This window comes from Eleutherodactylus coqui, chromosome 1, assembly GCF_035609145.1.
Source record: "Eleutherodactylus coqui strain aEleCoq1 chromosome 1, aEleCoq1.hap1, whole genome shotgun sequence".
NCBI classification, from domain to species: Eukaryota; Metazoa; Chordata; class Amphibia; order Anura; family Eleutherodactylidae; genus Eleutherodactylus; species Eleutherodactylus coqui.
In genome coordinates, this window is record NC_089837.1 from 357,124,314 (window position 1) to 357,140,799 (window position 16,486).

The window sequence follows — 16,486 nt, forward strand, 5'->3', positions numbered from 1 at the left end:
TCAGCTGTACTAAATAGCTGACGCCCACGCTGTATGCAGAGAGGTCGCCCCTTCTGCCTTTTCCTTCCCCGAGTACACAGCGCTCATTGAGCACTGTGTACTAAAAAGTGAAAGTGGAAGGGTTTCTTCCACTCCGGGAGCGGGGCGGGGGGAGGTCATGTAACCGCCAGGGTTTCCTGCTACAGCAGAGCTGGAGGGTCATACTAGATCCTGGCCAGCTCTGCCAGTGACTAATGTCCTACAGGGGTTGCTTCCCCAGCTACAGTGGGAAAGTGTCAAATAATATAGGACATCATTGGGGGACATAGATAGTAAAAAACATAGTTACATATAGTAAATAAAAACTACAGAATACAATATATACATAAGAAAGAAGATAACCCAAAACAGACACCAACCAAAGCAGTCGCCGTATGCATCTTGTAAACCAAAACGTCCAAAATAGAGGAACCCGCTCCCATACTTAATTTTAGCATAAACATACTAAAAAGTATATATATATATATATATATATAATATATTAAACAAAAAACATTTGTTAGCATTTTACCCCCCCCCCCCCCCCCCCCCCCCCATCCAAAAAAAAAAAGTCAGAAAAATGTCACGGGGGGGGGGGGGGGGGGGGGGAGATGAGACACAGCAGAAACAATTTTGGTAGCTAAATGAAACAAAATAGGGCAGTAAAACCACCACATGGGTAAAATCCCTAAAAAGTGTCTGGTCCTTAAGGGGTTTACGTTAGAAGGCACGTTAACTTTATTCTATGGGTCAGTAAGTCTATGGTGGCACCACATTTATACTGTTTTTGCTACCTTTTAAGAAAAAAAAACAAAAAACTTTTAAAAGAAAAATTGGCTCTAACTTCTAACCACAATTTAATTTTTCCCCCATCGATGAGGTTGTGTGATCTGTAGTTTCTATTGGTACAATTTGAGTACAAACTCTTTTAGGACTAATGCCAATGGACGGATTATTGCTACAGAGTTCACAGCCAGACGCCCGCTGCAATGTCCGTCCATTAACATGCTGTATTAAAAGACTCTCCCCTGCCCACGAACGGAAATCAACTGCAATTTCCTGCTTGTGGGGGAGAATCGCAGCATGTTCTATTGTGTGAGGGGGAAAATAAATAAATAAGTTGCATGTCGGCCTGTCTGTCCCGCGATATTCTGTGCAGTGGGCACTGCGGGAATCCATGTCATAGCCCAGCTCGTCATCTTCTGCACTGGGCATGCGCTCTGGGCGAGACACTCACGGTGTATCGGGACAGGTGAGTCTAGGGTCTCTGGGTCCGATTCTGCTGCGATACTTCGCGGTCGGAATCAGACCCGGCAGTGGGCATGTGGCCTTAGGATTTTTTTTATTTATTAAACAACCACATCCCTGACACTCACTGTGCAGGATAATGCGTTATTTTGATTAATCAGACTTTTACGGTCACAGCAATACCAAATATTTTTAGGTTTACTTTTTTTCTAAACAAAGAGAAGGGGGTTAAACTTTTACATGTTTTATTTTTTGCGAATAAAAATACTTTGACCTTCTAGTCCCCATTGGGGTCTTGTTCTAGCAACCATTTGATTGCTTATGCTATACTTCAAAATTCAAATATTGCAGTATATTGTATAACCGGGTGTGCAGCAGGCTTTCTGGGAGACAGAATGTCCCTCTTCCTTTTCAGGCCATTTTAGATGCCGCTGTCAAAATTGACAACAGCATCTAAATGGTTATTGCCAGAGATTGGAGTTCTCTCTAATTCCAGTCACCGCAGGCATGTGTCAGCTATCAGACAGCCTATACTCAACGTCTATGGATTGGGCTTGGCTTCCAAGCCTGCTCCATATAAATGCCACGCACATGTGTTATGCAAAGCAGGTCAAGTGTTACCAAGGGGTTAATATCAAACATAGCTTTGATCCAATTTTTATATTTTCCTTCTCAGGTTGTGAATAGAACTCAGAAAAAAAAAAATTGTATGCAACTCCCACAAGTTTGTCCATTTCATTCCTTCTAACAAGCATGTGCATCTGTATGGCCAGCCAAGTGGCAGTATTTGTACAGCTTAGATTGCTCTGGATTTTGAACCTTGCAATAGCTTGGTCATATTTTGCAGAATTTGCAAGTCAAAGCTGAAAATTGACAAAGATTGGAACAATTTGCAAATCTTCAATATTTTGGACCCACTACAGGTTTTGGTTTACAGATACTGATCAGGATAATGCTTCAGAGTGACCCAAGACAACTAGCTACAGAAGCTGCCATATCCCACTGCTCTGTCTACAATGGGGAGACAAAAAAATGTTTTTGCAAGTAAATTTTGTTTTTAAGCCAAAATAAAAAAGTGTAGATTCTTACCCGTCCAAGCCTCGCCACTCCAGTGCCGCACCTCCACTCTTGGCCGATGCAGTTAAGCTTCCTGCAGTCTGACAGGTGGACTGGAGAACAGAAGTGCAGCGCTGAAGTTGCGGACTCAGGGACATCCGATTGGTTGTAAACAGTAAACAAAGCATCAGATTGAAAAACTGAACTATGGGTCTGGAGCTGTGAGGCTTGGGAACAGGCGAGATTAGATATTTTAAAAAAAAAAAGTTGTGCCGATCATACCTTAAAATTATTCCGAAAACCCTACTCAGCCAAGATCCACCCCTCATCTATCTGCTAACTAAAAACTGAAGGAATTCTCCAAGCTTCCTTCATGAATCAGAAGTAATGAGTGGCTTGCATATTTACTCAGAGGGGGTATAGAATCATGGTAAACCTCACTTTTCAAAGCTGAGTTAACACTTCCATACAGGCTTGTGGAAAAGGCTTTAGAGCTGACAAATCAATGTAGAAGAACGTAAACATCGCAGAGAAAAATCCACGTACAAAGCGTATTTTGATGTAGAGGACTCTGGAATTGCAACATTGCAATAAATGAATTCTACGGTAACAATCCGCACCACTGGTGTATAAACAGAACATGCCGCGGATTTCAAAATCCACACCCAATGATTGATATGCAGTGAATGTACATTGTGGCAGAACTTTGGCATGAATTCAGCAGCGATTCTGTGCCCTAAAGCATCACTAGCGGCACCAATGCAGCAGTGTACGCAAATGCTGCATCCTCCCATGAACAAAACATTTCACCAGGATTTTTATTAAGTGCAAGCACAACTTTTCTTGTTTCATACAGAGATGCAAGAAAATTATTCAAAATGTTCACCTTAAGAAAAGGTTTCATTTAGTCTTCTGCTTTTGTGGCTATAAGTGGTACAGCAGTGCAATTATAGTTTAATTAAACCAACGTTATAAGTGAAAATAGCAATGTACGACCCTAAAGAGCTTTCATTATAGTGAACCTGTCATGTACTTTGGTGTCCTCAAGAGGGCAGCATACAGTAGTGACAGACACGCTGAAAACTCACATGTCATAGCAAGAAAACTCACATGTCATAGCAACATCAGAAGTTTTGATTGGTGGGGTTATGGGTGCCGAGAGCCCCAATCATCACTGAAACAGGCAGAAGTGTTTATCCGAGTGCAGTGCCTGTTAGTCTGTTACTACAAGCGGTGTATGGGTCCACATTAACAAACAGCCGAATGGGCACAGCGTTCTTCTGCTCGTTCGCTGAATCGATCAATAGGCGTGTCTGAGCACCAGGATATACACCAAATGGGCCTTTAATGACCTATCAGATGTTTTCATTACACACACTCAAAATTCGTTCAAACGATGTCTTGAGCAATAATCGTTGCGTCTAAATGCTACTAAAGTTAGCTATTTGGCTGAATGAGGATTTTTAGTTCAGCATAAAAACTATTGTTCGACCGGCCAGCTGATAGCAGGGACCGCGTGCGGCGATTCTCCACAGGAGCACCGATAACATTTTAGCTGCTGCCCCATGGGAGAACAATGGAGCTGTATGCAGGTAACAGACCACCCACTGTTATCTGTATACAATAAAAAGAGCTTAATTTAAATGCAAATAAAGCTAGTAAGCATTGTGCCCATTAGTAGCCATGCAAAAGGATCGCTGAGAACGGTCACTCAAACTGTCTTTTGAGCGATCATCTTTGCGTGTAAATGGGCTTAACATGTCATACGTTGTAAAAAAAAAAAAAAAAAAAAAAAAAAGTTTAGCTACGCTGATAAAATAACAAATGAATGCAAAACCTATTGTATGTAAAGAACCATTTACTGTAAATATTTAGGTCAACAGCATCAGTAGACCAAAATATCAAGTCATACAGTATTGAATGTGCGCAATAATTTTATTCCCCAAAAAGTTTCCAAGGTGGCCTTTTTTATTTACTATGCACAGCACAGAGGATCAGTGGTCCTGGATTTATTATTAAAGCAGGGGCAATATGTGCATGGAGTTTCCCCCATTTCCTTCGACTGATAGGAAACAAAGTAATCTATGAACCTGTCCGTAAGTGTATGAATGAGTGAAGACTGAGCTCTACTGGGGACTAACGTGAATGTTGTCAACCCGAGTACAGCCCTATGGAATATGTTGGCGCTATAAGCCTAGGACATAAACTAGATTGAACAGTTACATCTTTAGTGGAGCAGAATGTTTGAGGAAACAAGATCCTGCCACAAAATGCAGTCTACAGACCCCAGCAAGCATGCGTGTTAGGAATTTTAAATGTATCCCAAACTGGCTACAACACACTGGTAGGTGGTTTCTGCTCAGCCAATGGCCAACTCAGCACAGTGTTCAAAATACCTTCCACGTCAGGTTTGGAGGGAGTTGTGCAGGTCCAAAAGTCAGCAGGATTAGACTTAAAAAGAGTAAAATTAAATCCTACAAAACAGAAATGGAAAATGCGACAGCTCAATGGGCCTGGAGGATAGGATGAAGGTAGTTTCTTTGGGTAAAAAAGTTTTGGGAGTGGAAATGTCACAAGGAACACATTTCTTCTAGCTGGAGGAATAAAAACCTAAAGTTTGTTACAAATTACCCAACATAACAGCAATAAAATTAAATGTATCAACTCAAAACCAAAAGTGAACTGACATTGCACACAAATTATCAAATCCACAGCAATTCAGTTATCACAGATATATGACCAACAAGCGGTATGCTGTCCTATATACATTTAACAGCTCCCATTAAAATCAGTGACCATAGAGCCCCAGCCTACAAAAAAAACCTCAACTCACTTAACTGTCAAGAATGCATTTCATCTGCCCTTCTGAGTGATACTTTAGTAGCCAAAGATGTATGAAATGCAACTTTTATTTTTCAATTAGCACTCTTTCAGGATGTGTTGGACAGAGCTTTGATTTTTGTTTGGTTTTAAAGCAAAGACACTTCACTTTAAAACAAAACCAGGATCATGGTTGTAGCTGCAATGCAGCCTGAGATTTGAGAGCTTAAAGTGGGAGCTGCATAAACCTCCAAGCTTTCCATCCCAACGCATGTAGAGCTGAGACTGTTTAACACAAGCACATGCTTTCTGGTCTAGGCGAGATCTAGGCTGAGATACAGCAAGTTGAAGTGTGTGCCCCTTCAGTTAGGTTTTACCTTCATTTTAGTGAAGGAGGAAGGGGGACTGTGGGAGACAAAAATCAGATCCTGCTGCCTGATCCACATACAACTGGCTTACCACAGAGAAAGGTAACAAGGAGTTTTAATCATGTTATCGCCCACATCGGAGAGCCTATGTGCTTGACATATAGGAGAGGCCTTTTGTTTCAGAGAAGGAGTGAGAAGTTGAGCATTTGTCCATCATTTGTCGCACCTCTTAACCTAGTCTTGACCGACTCCACCACCCAGATGTTTAGCAGCATCCAGAACGCCACATCAAATGAGTCACAAAAACGCACGCACCACTCACACAACCCAATAAAGATTACACAGCCTCTATCCCATCATGATATCTGCTGACCACTTGTTTCACAATATTAATTTCTGACAGAATGGATTTCTATAAATACTCAAAGTATTTCTTTTTTTGCGTTGGGGGTGGAGGATTGCCCACTGTGGGTCTTTTTCTGCTCATATTAAAGACATTACGCTCAAATCTCCCATAGTTAGTCAGAACCAAAGTTAGGGTGCTGACAAGCCACAGGAGATTTGAAGATTGTGCCCATGTAGTTTTACACCACTCTGAAAGATGCCTTTGTTCACATTACATTAGGATTGTGGGATTTACAGTTAGTTTACATGGGGCGGGGTGGTAGAAGTTATATAGCTATATAAACCCAGTGTAATTTGCATGTAAAAATTGGTTGGCCCATTCCTGCAGTTCTCACTTGTCTTTCACAGAAAGAGCTAAAAACATAGGTGTAGTACGTATGAACTCCTTCCATCTTACAGTTTATGCAGATTACATCTGATTTCCATAAGGGGTCCACTTGAGTATGCATTTTAGTTATAAATTTGGATTTTTACGCAATCTTTGCTGAGAATCACAGATGCAAAGTTGCTTAAAAATTGTTGCGAGTAGAACTTAACCCTCTCCAATCCAATTTCCTATCCTGGTTTTCCCAGGGGGCTTACTCTTTTTCTGCCGTTATACAACGGCGCTATATGCTGGCTAAAGCCGGTACTGCATGAGGTGACACGTTGGATAGGCTCCAACAGCAGAGAGGCTGGCAATATACAGTAAAAGAACCCCGATGGACGTCTTCCAACATCGGAGCTGTACAGCCTTAAATCATAAGGTCTTCGGAGGTCAGACAGTGGATTGGAAAGGGTTAAGCTGCACTTTAAGCATTATGCTATGTATTCACTTCACTGGAACAGCCGCACATTGCTGGCGCATCCCACTGAAGTTCAGGGAGTGGTGGCGTGTACGGCAACCGCTGTCAAAAAATTACAAGAGGTCACCTCTGATGCTTTCTTTGCCACAGGGATCGGATAAGTTGCCGAGATGGAAATACCCCCTTTAATTTGTCCTTGCAGCTACAGTCTGATCATGCTGCAATTATTCAACAATCTAGATTAGTAAATTATCGCATTACGCATACTAACATTTTACATTAAAAAGTGTACAAACCCTTTAACGTCTTACTTTTTTGCCCCACAAAACATAAATTACCAGGATACCCAAAACCCTTTAGAATGTGCAATACTAAATTCTCATGGGTTGTGTATCCAAAACAGTTGGGGTATGGAAAACAAGTGACCGCAGTTGATTGCTTTGTAATAAACGGGTCATAGATGTGGCCATGTGTTCAGACTTAAAAGGCTGTTCCAGTTCTTTAAGCTCGATAGTCTATCCTTCATACAGGCCATCAATGTTAGACTGGTAGAAGTCCAACTCACACCACACCACTCCAAATGTAGTTCCATTGTTTACACGACTCCACACAGCAACATACAATTTGTAGCCGCTACTAGAAGTACTACAGCTCAGCCCCATTTCGAATTGTAATACCAGGCACAACCGCTACTTAAAAAGTAGGGATCTGTGCCTGGTAGTCAACAAGTAATAGACGCAACACTGTGGACATCTGCTCGGCAGTGATGCAAAGTCAACCCCTCTCGATCTAGTATTAATGGCCTATACTCTTTGCATTGGTGAGGGTGAAAGAGGTTTACTTTGGACCCCTGAATAACTTTCACCTCCAGTTCCGGTTGGGTTATTACATGGCCACATTACTCACTTGTTGTTAGAGGATGTTAAGCCAGTACACAGGCGACAATAGTATGTGACCAAGAGCCTAATACAAGAGACCTGAGGTAGAATTTTAAGAAGCAGGTAGGTTACAAAATTGATAAAGAAGTAAATGAAAGTGATGTCATAGTGTAGGAAAAAAAAGAAAATTGACAATTTTTATGCAAGAAAAGCCTCACCTCTAGCTGGAACTTGCTGTTGTGGATGGGCAGACACTGTAGCAGAGGAGGAGACTGTGGGATTTTGCAAGGTGTGTTGAGATGGCTTCTCGAGCGCTACTGCAGAATCTTTGGGACTACTAGGGGGTGTTGAACTAGGTTTCGATAGTTGTTTTTGCTCTTCATTATCAGAAGTCTTTGATGAGTTAAAGCTGAAACCAAACATTGTTCCAGCTCCAGAAGGGCTTCCAAATGTAAAACCCTTCTTCTCTGTACCAAAAATATTTTTCACAGCATCAGATCCAAATACAAACTTAGGAGGGGACACAACAGCTGTAGGCGTCTTTTCAGCTGAGCTCAAAATGTTCCTTTCTGCTTCTGAAGCAGTGGTTGTAACAGCAGATGAAAGATCTGTCCTCTCTCTCATCGTTTCTTCCAATATGGCCACAGCTGCCTTTCCACATGGTGAAGCTTTTGGAGTTGTGACACGAGATGAAAATGGAGCAAGCATACAACCTGTACTTTGGGAAAGTTTGGCTTCCTCAAAAACGTCTTTGAATAGGTCAGCAACTTCCTGAAGCTTAAAGCGTACAGCAAAACACTCTACTCTACCTTCACCTTCAGCAAAGTCATTGGCTGTCCATGCCCACTCTCTCTGAGATCCAGCTTTCATGGGTTCAAGATGTATATCCGGTGTTACACGGTGATTGGCACAGAGTTTTAACACTTGGTCTCTTCTCATTACTACTCGAGCAGATTTATCTTCAAAGTTCTGCAAAATCTTTAAGTCTCCTATTCCCCTCTCTTTCCACTGATTGGTACCCTTATCAAACCTATAAAGCTTTGCTCTGTGGCAAAAGAGAGTCTCTTCATTTTCTTCACCACTGGTGACTTCAACTAAGTCAGGTAATGGAACCACAGGCTCAAAGTACTGACCATCACGCTCCTCCTCCTGTGTTACATCGGACTCCTCATCAGTACCCACAGACACTCTGCTCTGATTTATTTTGGTTGGAGACTTTCCAGGACTTGGGGATGGTTGAAAATTAAAGTTAAAACCGCTGGTCGATTCACCAAATCTGAAGAGATTCCCCTTCTCTGGGCTACTTGCTACAGGTGATGCATATACAGAGTCATCCAGATTACCCTCGAGGGCATCTCCCCTCATGTCATAAGTATCCCACTCATAAGTAGCCTCAGTGCATTCAGGCATTTTCTTAGTCAGATCTACAGAATCAGTCAGATTTGTATCCTCCTCTCCAGGTTTAACTTGGTCAGTCAAAAAAGTTTTCAAATCTTTAAGTCCACTTTTCATTTCTTCTGCCTTCTTTATCAAGTGAGCAGTCCTTCCAGTATCTACAAGTTTATGAGGGGTCTGAAGAGGGATGTCTAACAGCAGGCGCTGGCACTCTTCAAATTTGTGTTTGAAGTCTTCGGCTTGCTCTGGGGTTTTAAACTTTGCAGCCAGTTGTTCCAATTTTGCATCCCCATCAGAGAAGTCACTAGCCATCCACATCCAGGCACGGTCTGAGCCAGACAAGGGTTTTAGGTTCATGGTGGTTGTGATGAGGTGGTTTGCACACACTTTCAGCACTTGTTCCCGTCGCATAAGCATCCTTAGCTTCCCGTTAACCTCGTTCTTAAGAATTTTCATTGTTCCAACACCACGCTCTTTCCATTGGCCAATTTCTGCATCAAAGCGAAATAACTTCACTCGCTGCGAATAAAGCACAGTTTCGTCTTCTTCCCCAGTAACAAGCTCCACTTTTTCGGGAAGCTGCACGATGGGTTCAAAATGGATATCATCACGATCTTCTGTTTTGTACAGCTCATCTAAAACTTCTTGCTCAGGAGCATTTACTTGTTCTCCTCTCTCATTTATGGAAGCAAACAATTTTTCTCCTGCACGAGAAAACCCCTTAAAGTTTGGGTCCGTTTGGCCAAATGCAAAGCCTTCAGAATTTTTTGAAAGATCAGCAAAAGAAAAGGTACTTGCAGTCTGACCAAATACTATCTCACCACCTTTTTGTTTGCCTTCTTCAGGTTTTAATCCAGTATCAGATATAGGAACCCCTTGGCTGTCTCCAGAAGAAACTCTTGCTTCAGTAGACGCTTCCTTACCCTGTTCATCTTTTGTATTTGAATCTGGAAGTCCAAACTTCAGAGATCCAGGATTAAAAGGCATCGTAAAGCTAAACCCTCCAGATTTTGTTTCTTCATTGGTACTTGGTTTGAAACTAAAGGATTGTTTATCATCACTTGTGCCAAACTTTATTTCTTTTCCTGAGAAATTACATGTAAACCCAGTTGGAGGTGGACCAAACGGTTCAGAACTTCCTTTCAGACCAAACGAAAAGGCAGATTTGGTCTCGGATGTTGGCGAGACACTTTTTGCATTTGGATTGCGAGCTTTGCAGGCAACACACTCTATAGCTGAACCATCATTCCTAACAAGACACACAGAACAGTCCCACTGTCCCTCCTTTTTCTGAAACATTGCTTCCAGGCTACCATTCTGAACCTTGCTAAAACTGAAGTTAGATGGCTGAATTGGAACCCCCGTCACATTGTCAGAAGTTGTTGTGTTTGGGGTTTGACAAGATACACACTTTGGAGAATTTGCTTCATTGCGCACCATACATACACTACAATCCCATTGTCCCTCCTTCTTTGCAAAGAGAGACCCAAAGTCTTTTAACGGACCCGTTTCAGTGGTGACAAATTTGAAAGATGAAGCGGACTGCGCCGTTGTTGGAAGACTGCTGGATGGATTTGCAGCCTGGCATGCAACACATTTTACTGCAGAAGGTTCATTCAGTACCAAACACTGACCACAATGCCATTGTCCAGGTTTTTTCAAAAAGGCTGAGCCGAATGAACTAGCTTGTGTGCCCGTGACATTTTTAAAATCGGCAACAGATTTTGGTGTGAATGACAAGCATGTTTTTCCATCGCTCTGATTTAAAGGGTGACAGTTAATGCATTGTTTATTAGCCATGTCATTCTTGGTCGAGCACTTACTACATATCCACTGTTCTCTGCCCTTTGCGAGTGGCTCACTTGAAGTGGACTTGCTATTTAAAGTGTCCTTACTAAAAGAGAAGGCAGACGCCGACATGACTGCAGAACTGGCTCCAGTGTTCAAAGGTTTAGGGTCTTTAGTACCAGAGGTCTCTCTTGAGCTTTTACGGTTTGGATTGGGGGTTTGACAAGAAACACATGTAACTGAGGTATCTTTATTCTTTACAAGGCAGGTATCACACTGCCATTCTCCTGGTTTAAAACCAAATTGCAAGTCAAGGGAAACAGGCTTCGCCTTTACATCGGCTTTGAATGGATCTTTACCCGGTTGAGTTTGGTTATCAGCACTGTCTTCTAAAATCTGCAGCAATTTCTGTGCTTCCTCAAACTTTACTTTAAACCGCGAAGCCTCTTCGGCCGTCTTAAAACGAATTGCAAGCTGCTCCGACTTCGGCATCTCATCAGCATAGTCATAGGCATGCCATACATAAGATTTATCAGATGCAGCAAGTGGTTTTAATTTCATATCAGGATTTATATAATGGTTTGCACAAATCTTTAGAATTTGCTCTCTTCTCATCAGCAGACGTATCTTCCCAGATATCCTATGTCTTAAAATTTTCACATTTCCTAACCCCCTTTCCTTCCATTCTTTCGAGTCTGTGTCAAAGCGGAAAAGTTTTGCCCTGTTGCAGAACATTTCTTCCTCCTCCTCTTCTCCGGTTTTTACTTCTATCTTCTCTGGTAATGGCACTACAGGTTCAAAGTGAGGTCCATCCTCTTCAACCACATATTCACTAGCCGTTTCAGAGTCATGGCTTTGGTTGTGCTCTTCTTTTGAGGACATATCAAAAGCTGGAGGCACAAAGCCTTTCTTTGTAGAGTTTTGGTAGTAAAATACATTATCCCCATGCCCAAACACGGCGCCGCTTTTATCTTGAGCCTGAATTGTGCCATCACCGAAGCTATTAAAGCTTTTCTCACCAAATCGGAACATATTTCTTGAGTCTGCAACACTTTCAAAAGTAGCTGATGGCTTTCCCTGGTCAGGAATAGTCTTATCAGATGTTAGAAGTCTTAAGAGACATTCATTCCCAGCCGTTGGTGGTGTTCCAGCTTGATTAGAGGAAAATGTGAAGTCTCCATCATTGGACTTAAAGTTTGAATTAAACTTGAAGGTAGATGGAGTAGATTGCATTGGTCCAGTAAACTGAGGTGGTTTTGAGCCTTCATTCTGAATCGGCTGAACAAAGCTATTCTTTACAAACTCGATCTTTGCTCCCTCGGATTTGGCTGGCTGGGTTCCAAAGGTAGTTTTTGTGAAATAGCCTGGCTCCGGCAGCGCTGGATTTGCAGTGCTTGGAGGCAAACTGTAGTTATAATAGTCGTCGGTTTGAGGAGACAAAATATTAGTTGCTGGAGATTCGAAACGTAATGCAGGTCCAACCATCGTTGTACTCTGTACTGGTGGAGTATGCATGGCGTACATGTGCTGCTGAGTTGTCATTCTACTGACTGGATACACAGATGTCTGTAAAAGAAAAAATAAATAAATAAGTGATGGCATAGACGAAAAACTAATTATATAATAGTCAACCTTTATGTTACGAACAGATCGAAAGGCACAGTAAAGGCCCATTTACACCAGCCGATGATCGTTTAAAAAAAAACAAACAAAAAAAGCTAATCAGCGATAGTTTTAGCGATAATTAGTGTGTGCAAATGTGCACCCATCGTCCGCTTTTCGGGCAATGCTTGCTGATCGTTAAATTCAGTCCAACATAAAAAGCTCTCACTTTTATCAGTAGTTCTTCACGGGGAGTGCTGATAGCATTGTTTCCCCATGGAGAATAGCCTCAGGCTATTAGCTGTGTTCAGGGAAGGCTTCATTTGCATGCCTAATTGGTTTTTAAGTAGCTGAGTAGCTACTTGAATACTAATTCATTTTTATGCAAAATGATCGCTCAAAGCTGTCACTCAAACGGTCGTTTGAGCGATCGGCTCGTGTAAACCAGCCTTTAGGCCAAACGTATACAGGCGGAAATCCCCCGGCGGATTTACTGCAGAATTTCTGCCCATGCACACTGCCACAGGATTGCATTAGATAATGCAATCCTATGCAGACAGCCACAATTTGCGTGAAACTCGCGCTGTAAACAAATCACGGCATGTCCCATTTCTCTGCGAGCCACAGAGGGCCAGCACAGAAATGTCACTTCTGGCGCCCGGTTTTGGTCTGTGCATGTGTGGCTGTGCGACAGCCGGCGCAGAGTGAGACTCCGGGAGGAGGCGAGCACCAGTTCACTGCAGGGGCACAGCTTGCATCCCGCTGCGAGAATTCTCGCAGCGGGATCCGACCCGGCCATCTGCAGAAGGCCTATGGTGCTTGGCTTATCGACCATAAACAAACCTATTCTGCATTAAAAAGGAATTGTTACCAATCGTAACATGCCTATTTAAGTAAATACCGGTAAATACCTTACTCGAAAAGTACAATTCTGGAGCAGCTTTTTATTATAACTTTGCATCTCGCATTACCTTTGTTTTTTCAAACATTTCCCGTAGGAATAACTAAGTGACAACTGAGCATTGTCATTACCCTTGTCAATAGGGTGTGTTCCTACACAGTCTGATATTGTCAGCACAGACTGGGCACTGCCAGACTGTAAGGACCTCCCCAACTGGTGACAGACACTCAACTTATTCAGTACACAGATTTCTAAGAACTGTGGTTTTATAGGCAATAAAGTTATTTACAAATACATACATGCCAGGAGAGCTGACAGATCCTCTTTGCCTACAAATACATGGCAAAGCTCAAGCAGAATATTCGACTAGTGGACAATCTTTATCAAACCGCTATGCCAATCTGGAAAGAACCAAGTTAAAGGGGTTTCTCCAAGATTGCAAGTTATTTTGCTGATTGGTTGGGGTCTGGCTGCTGTTACCCCCACAGTGAAGAGAAAACAATAACGTGCTGGTTGTGCAAGTACACTAGCTCTACATTCACTTTCAATGGGACCGCAGAGACACCCGAGCAGCAATCGTTTGGGTATTCCTGTCAGCCCCATTGAAATGAAGCACCAGCAGTCCATTCACTCAGACGTCACTACAGGGAAAAAAAGAGCCAATGCATTGACAGGCAGAGTGAGACCCGGGAGTCTTGTTCTGCAGATTGGTGAAGGACCCGGCAGTAAGACCCTTCTCCTCCCAGCCAGCAAGTTATCCCCCAGTCTGTGGATTGGGAGATAACTTGCAAGTGGAGCCAAGCGGCTCACATTGCCTCAGTCAGCTTCCTGGTAGACGAATGGGTGGAAGCATGTGATCACTGCTCATCTTTTGCATTTGAATCTGAAAGTACAAATTTGGAAGAACCAGGATTAAAAAAGGAATTGTAAAGTTAGAGAACCCCCGGCATTATGGCCCTCAGGATATAAATGCTGATGCCAGGAGCACAGACTGATGCTGCGGTCCCAGTCCATAGCGATGACGTGCTTCTTCCTGGCTGTCTATCCAGAATTTGGCACTAGGGCAGTGTAAGCCGCTGAGCTCCTCTTGTGGAGTCCGATTTTATAACAGACCCAGCTGCAGGGAAAGTCTTTATGGTTATGATAAAACCCCCTTTAAGGTTAGCAGCTAAGGAAAACAGACTCTGGCACATAATGCATGAGGGATTTCCTTTATTGATCATTAAAACAGGTTTCATAATACCTTGGTTGGAGTAACATTCGCCACTGGTCTGAGAAGTTGCTGAGGATTATATGCTGGAGACTGAGCATAGTAACCAGGATGTGCAGTTGTAGAAACTGAAAAATAGTAGAAAGAAAAATAAAATTAATCTATATTTTCTTGCGATAAATCTTTCATGCTAAACTTCGTGAGCAGCAGGTTAGTTGCAAAAACTTCTGAAATTGAAAATCAGTACCCCACATTTGAATGAGGTTGTTTCTGCAACACATTTGCCACAAGTGAATCTACAAGTTGAAAGTGTAGATACTCTTTAAAAGGTTAATTTGGACATGTTATAGGAACATGTTACAAGTATTGATCAGTGAAGGCCCTGCTGCAGAGACCCACGCTGATCTCTAGAACAAGGGGGCTGCTATTCAGCTCCTTTCTATAGACCTCTATGCAGGCCTTTTTCAGCTGTGGGAAGGAGACGAAAAGCAGCGGACAACCAAGGGGCTGCAGCGCTCCAGTGAGCACTGAAGCACCCCTTGTTCTAGCGATCAGCGAGGGCCTCGGCAGCGGGACCCACACTAATAAATACTTTTGACATGTTTTATGACATGTATAAAGTGGTTACTCCAAGTAGATCATGAAAAAAATACTGTCCTTTTTACGACAGGTCAGTTGAACGCAACATGTGGACACTTAAAAGGGAACCAGTCACCAGGTTTAGGCAGTATAAAATATGGGCAGCATGAACCTAGGACAGGCATGTACATTGCACCACGTACGTTTTATGCTGAAATGCTGCGTTTCAGAACATACTTTTACCCCTTTGAGGACCAGGCTGTTTTTTTTCTTCAGGGATTTTACCCATGTGGTGGTTTTACTGTCTTAATTCTTTTTCCTTCAGCTACCAAAATTATTTTCACTGCTTTTTTACCCGTGACATATAGGGCAATTTTTAAAAATATTTTCACTGACATCTTCTGTTTTTAACCCCCAATAAAACTAAAAGCTTAAAGAGAGTGAATTTAGCGTAACTATACTAATAAAAAGAGTAACGTACGGGAATCGGTTTCTCATTTTGATATATGTTATGTATGTTTCAGATGACATGGCGCATACAGCAACTGTTCTGGCTGGCTAGCAATATTCCGCCTCAGCCGTGGACAGGCAGCTGGCAGAGCTGATCAGGGTCTGATAGGTCCCTGCATCTCTGCTGTAACAGGGTGGCACCCTGGGGTCACGTGATCGCTGAGTCGCATAGTGGAAGAAACACTTCCACCTTAGTACATTGAGTGCCAAGCACAAGTAGTTCGGGCTGCATGAACCTTGTGACTGGTGCCCTTTAAAATCAATCATGCCAACTGTGTGCAAAAGAAAAAGGTTTTTTCATAAATAATAAAATGAGCATTACTATCAGTGAGCTCTGGTTCATTCTAAGGCAACAAGATGAGATTTACTAAAAGTTGTTCTTTAACCCCTTAAGGACCAGGGTGTTTTGGTCCAAGAGGACTAGACACTTTTTGGGGTTTTAGTCATGTGGTGGTTTATGGCCTTAATTATTTTTCTTTAGCTACTAAACCTAAGTTTGTAAAAATAAACTAAATAAAAATTCAAATATGTTTAAGCTAAAATAAGGTACAAGAATGGGTTCCACATTTTGATATATAATTCATATAGTCTTCGATTACAGGGTGCATATGGCAATGGGTTAGGTTGATGTTGAGTCTTTTTTTTAACGTTTCTTGTATTCTAATTTTTTGTCGTTTTTCTTCTCTAACATCTATGTTCCCCATCATGTCATAAAACCTCTGAGGTCACTCACATTGTGAAATTAAATAAAAACTTTTCCACAGTAGCTGGGCTATCCATAGAGGCCCCAGTTATAGGAAAAACATTCCCCTGTAGTAACAGTAGTCACTAACAAATCTGATCTGGCCTTACTAGGACCCTGCAGTTCTGATGTGCTAGGAGGACCCGGTCAAGTGATCACCGGGTCAAATTGCAAAAGTGAC

The 16,486-nt window shown here is 42.2% G+C and overlaps 1 protein-coding gene across 2 annotated transcripts in view; it reads right to left on the reverse strand.

Annotated features, from left to right (window-relative positions):
* Positions 1–16,486, reverse strand: part of LOC136577508 (E3 SUMO-protein ligase RanBP2-like) — a 66,624-nt gene that overhangs the window by 20,772 nt on the left and 29,366 nt on the right. For both annotated transcript variants that reach the window (XM_066577420.1, XM_066577412.1), the window contains exons 19-20: positions 14,508–14,602; positions 7,797–12,327 (exon numbers count right to left, since the gene is read on the reverse strand). In XM_066577420.1, the coding sequence (XP_066433517.1) occupies positions 7,797–12,327; positions 14,508–14,602 (4,626 nt within the window). The remainder of the gene's footprint in view (positions 1–7,796; positions 12,328–14,507; positions 14,603–16,486) is intronic.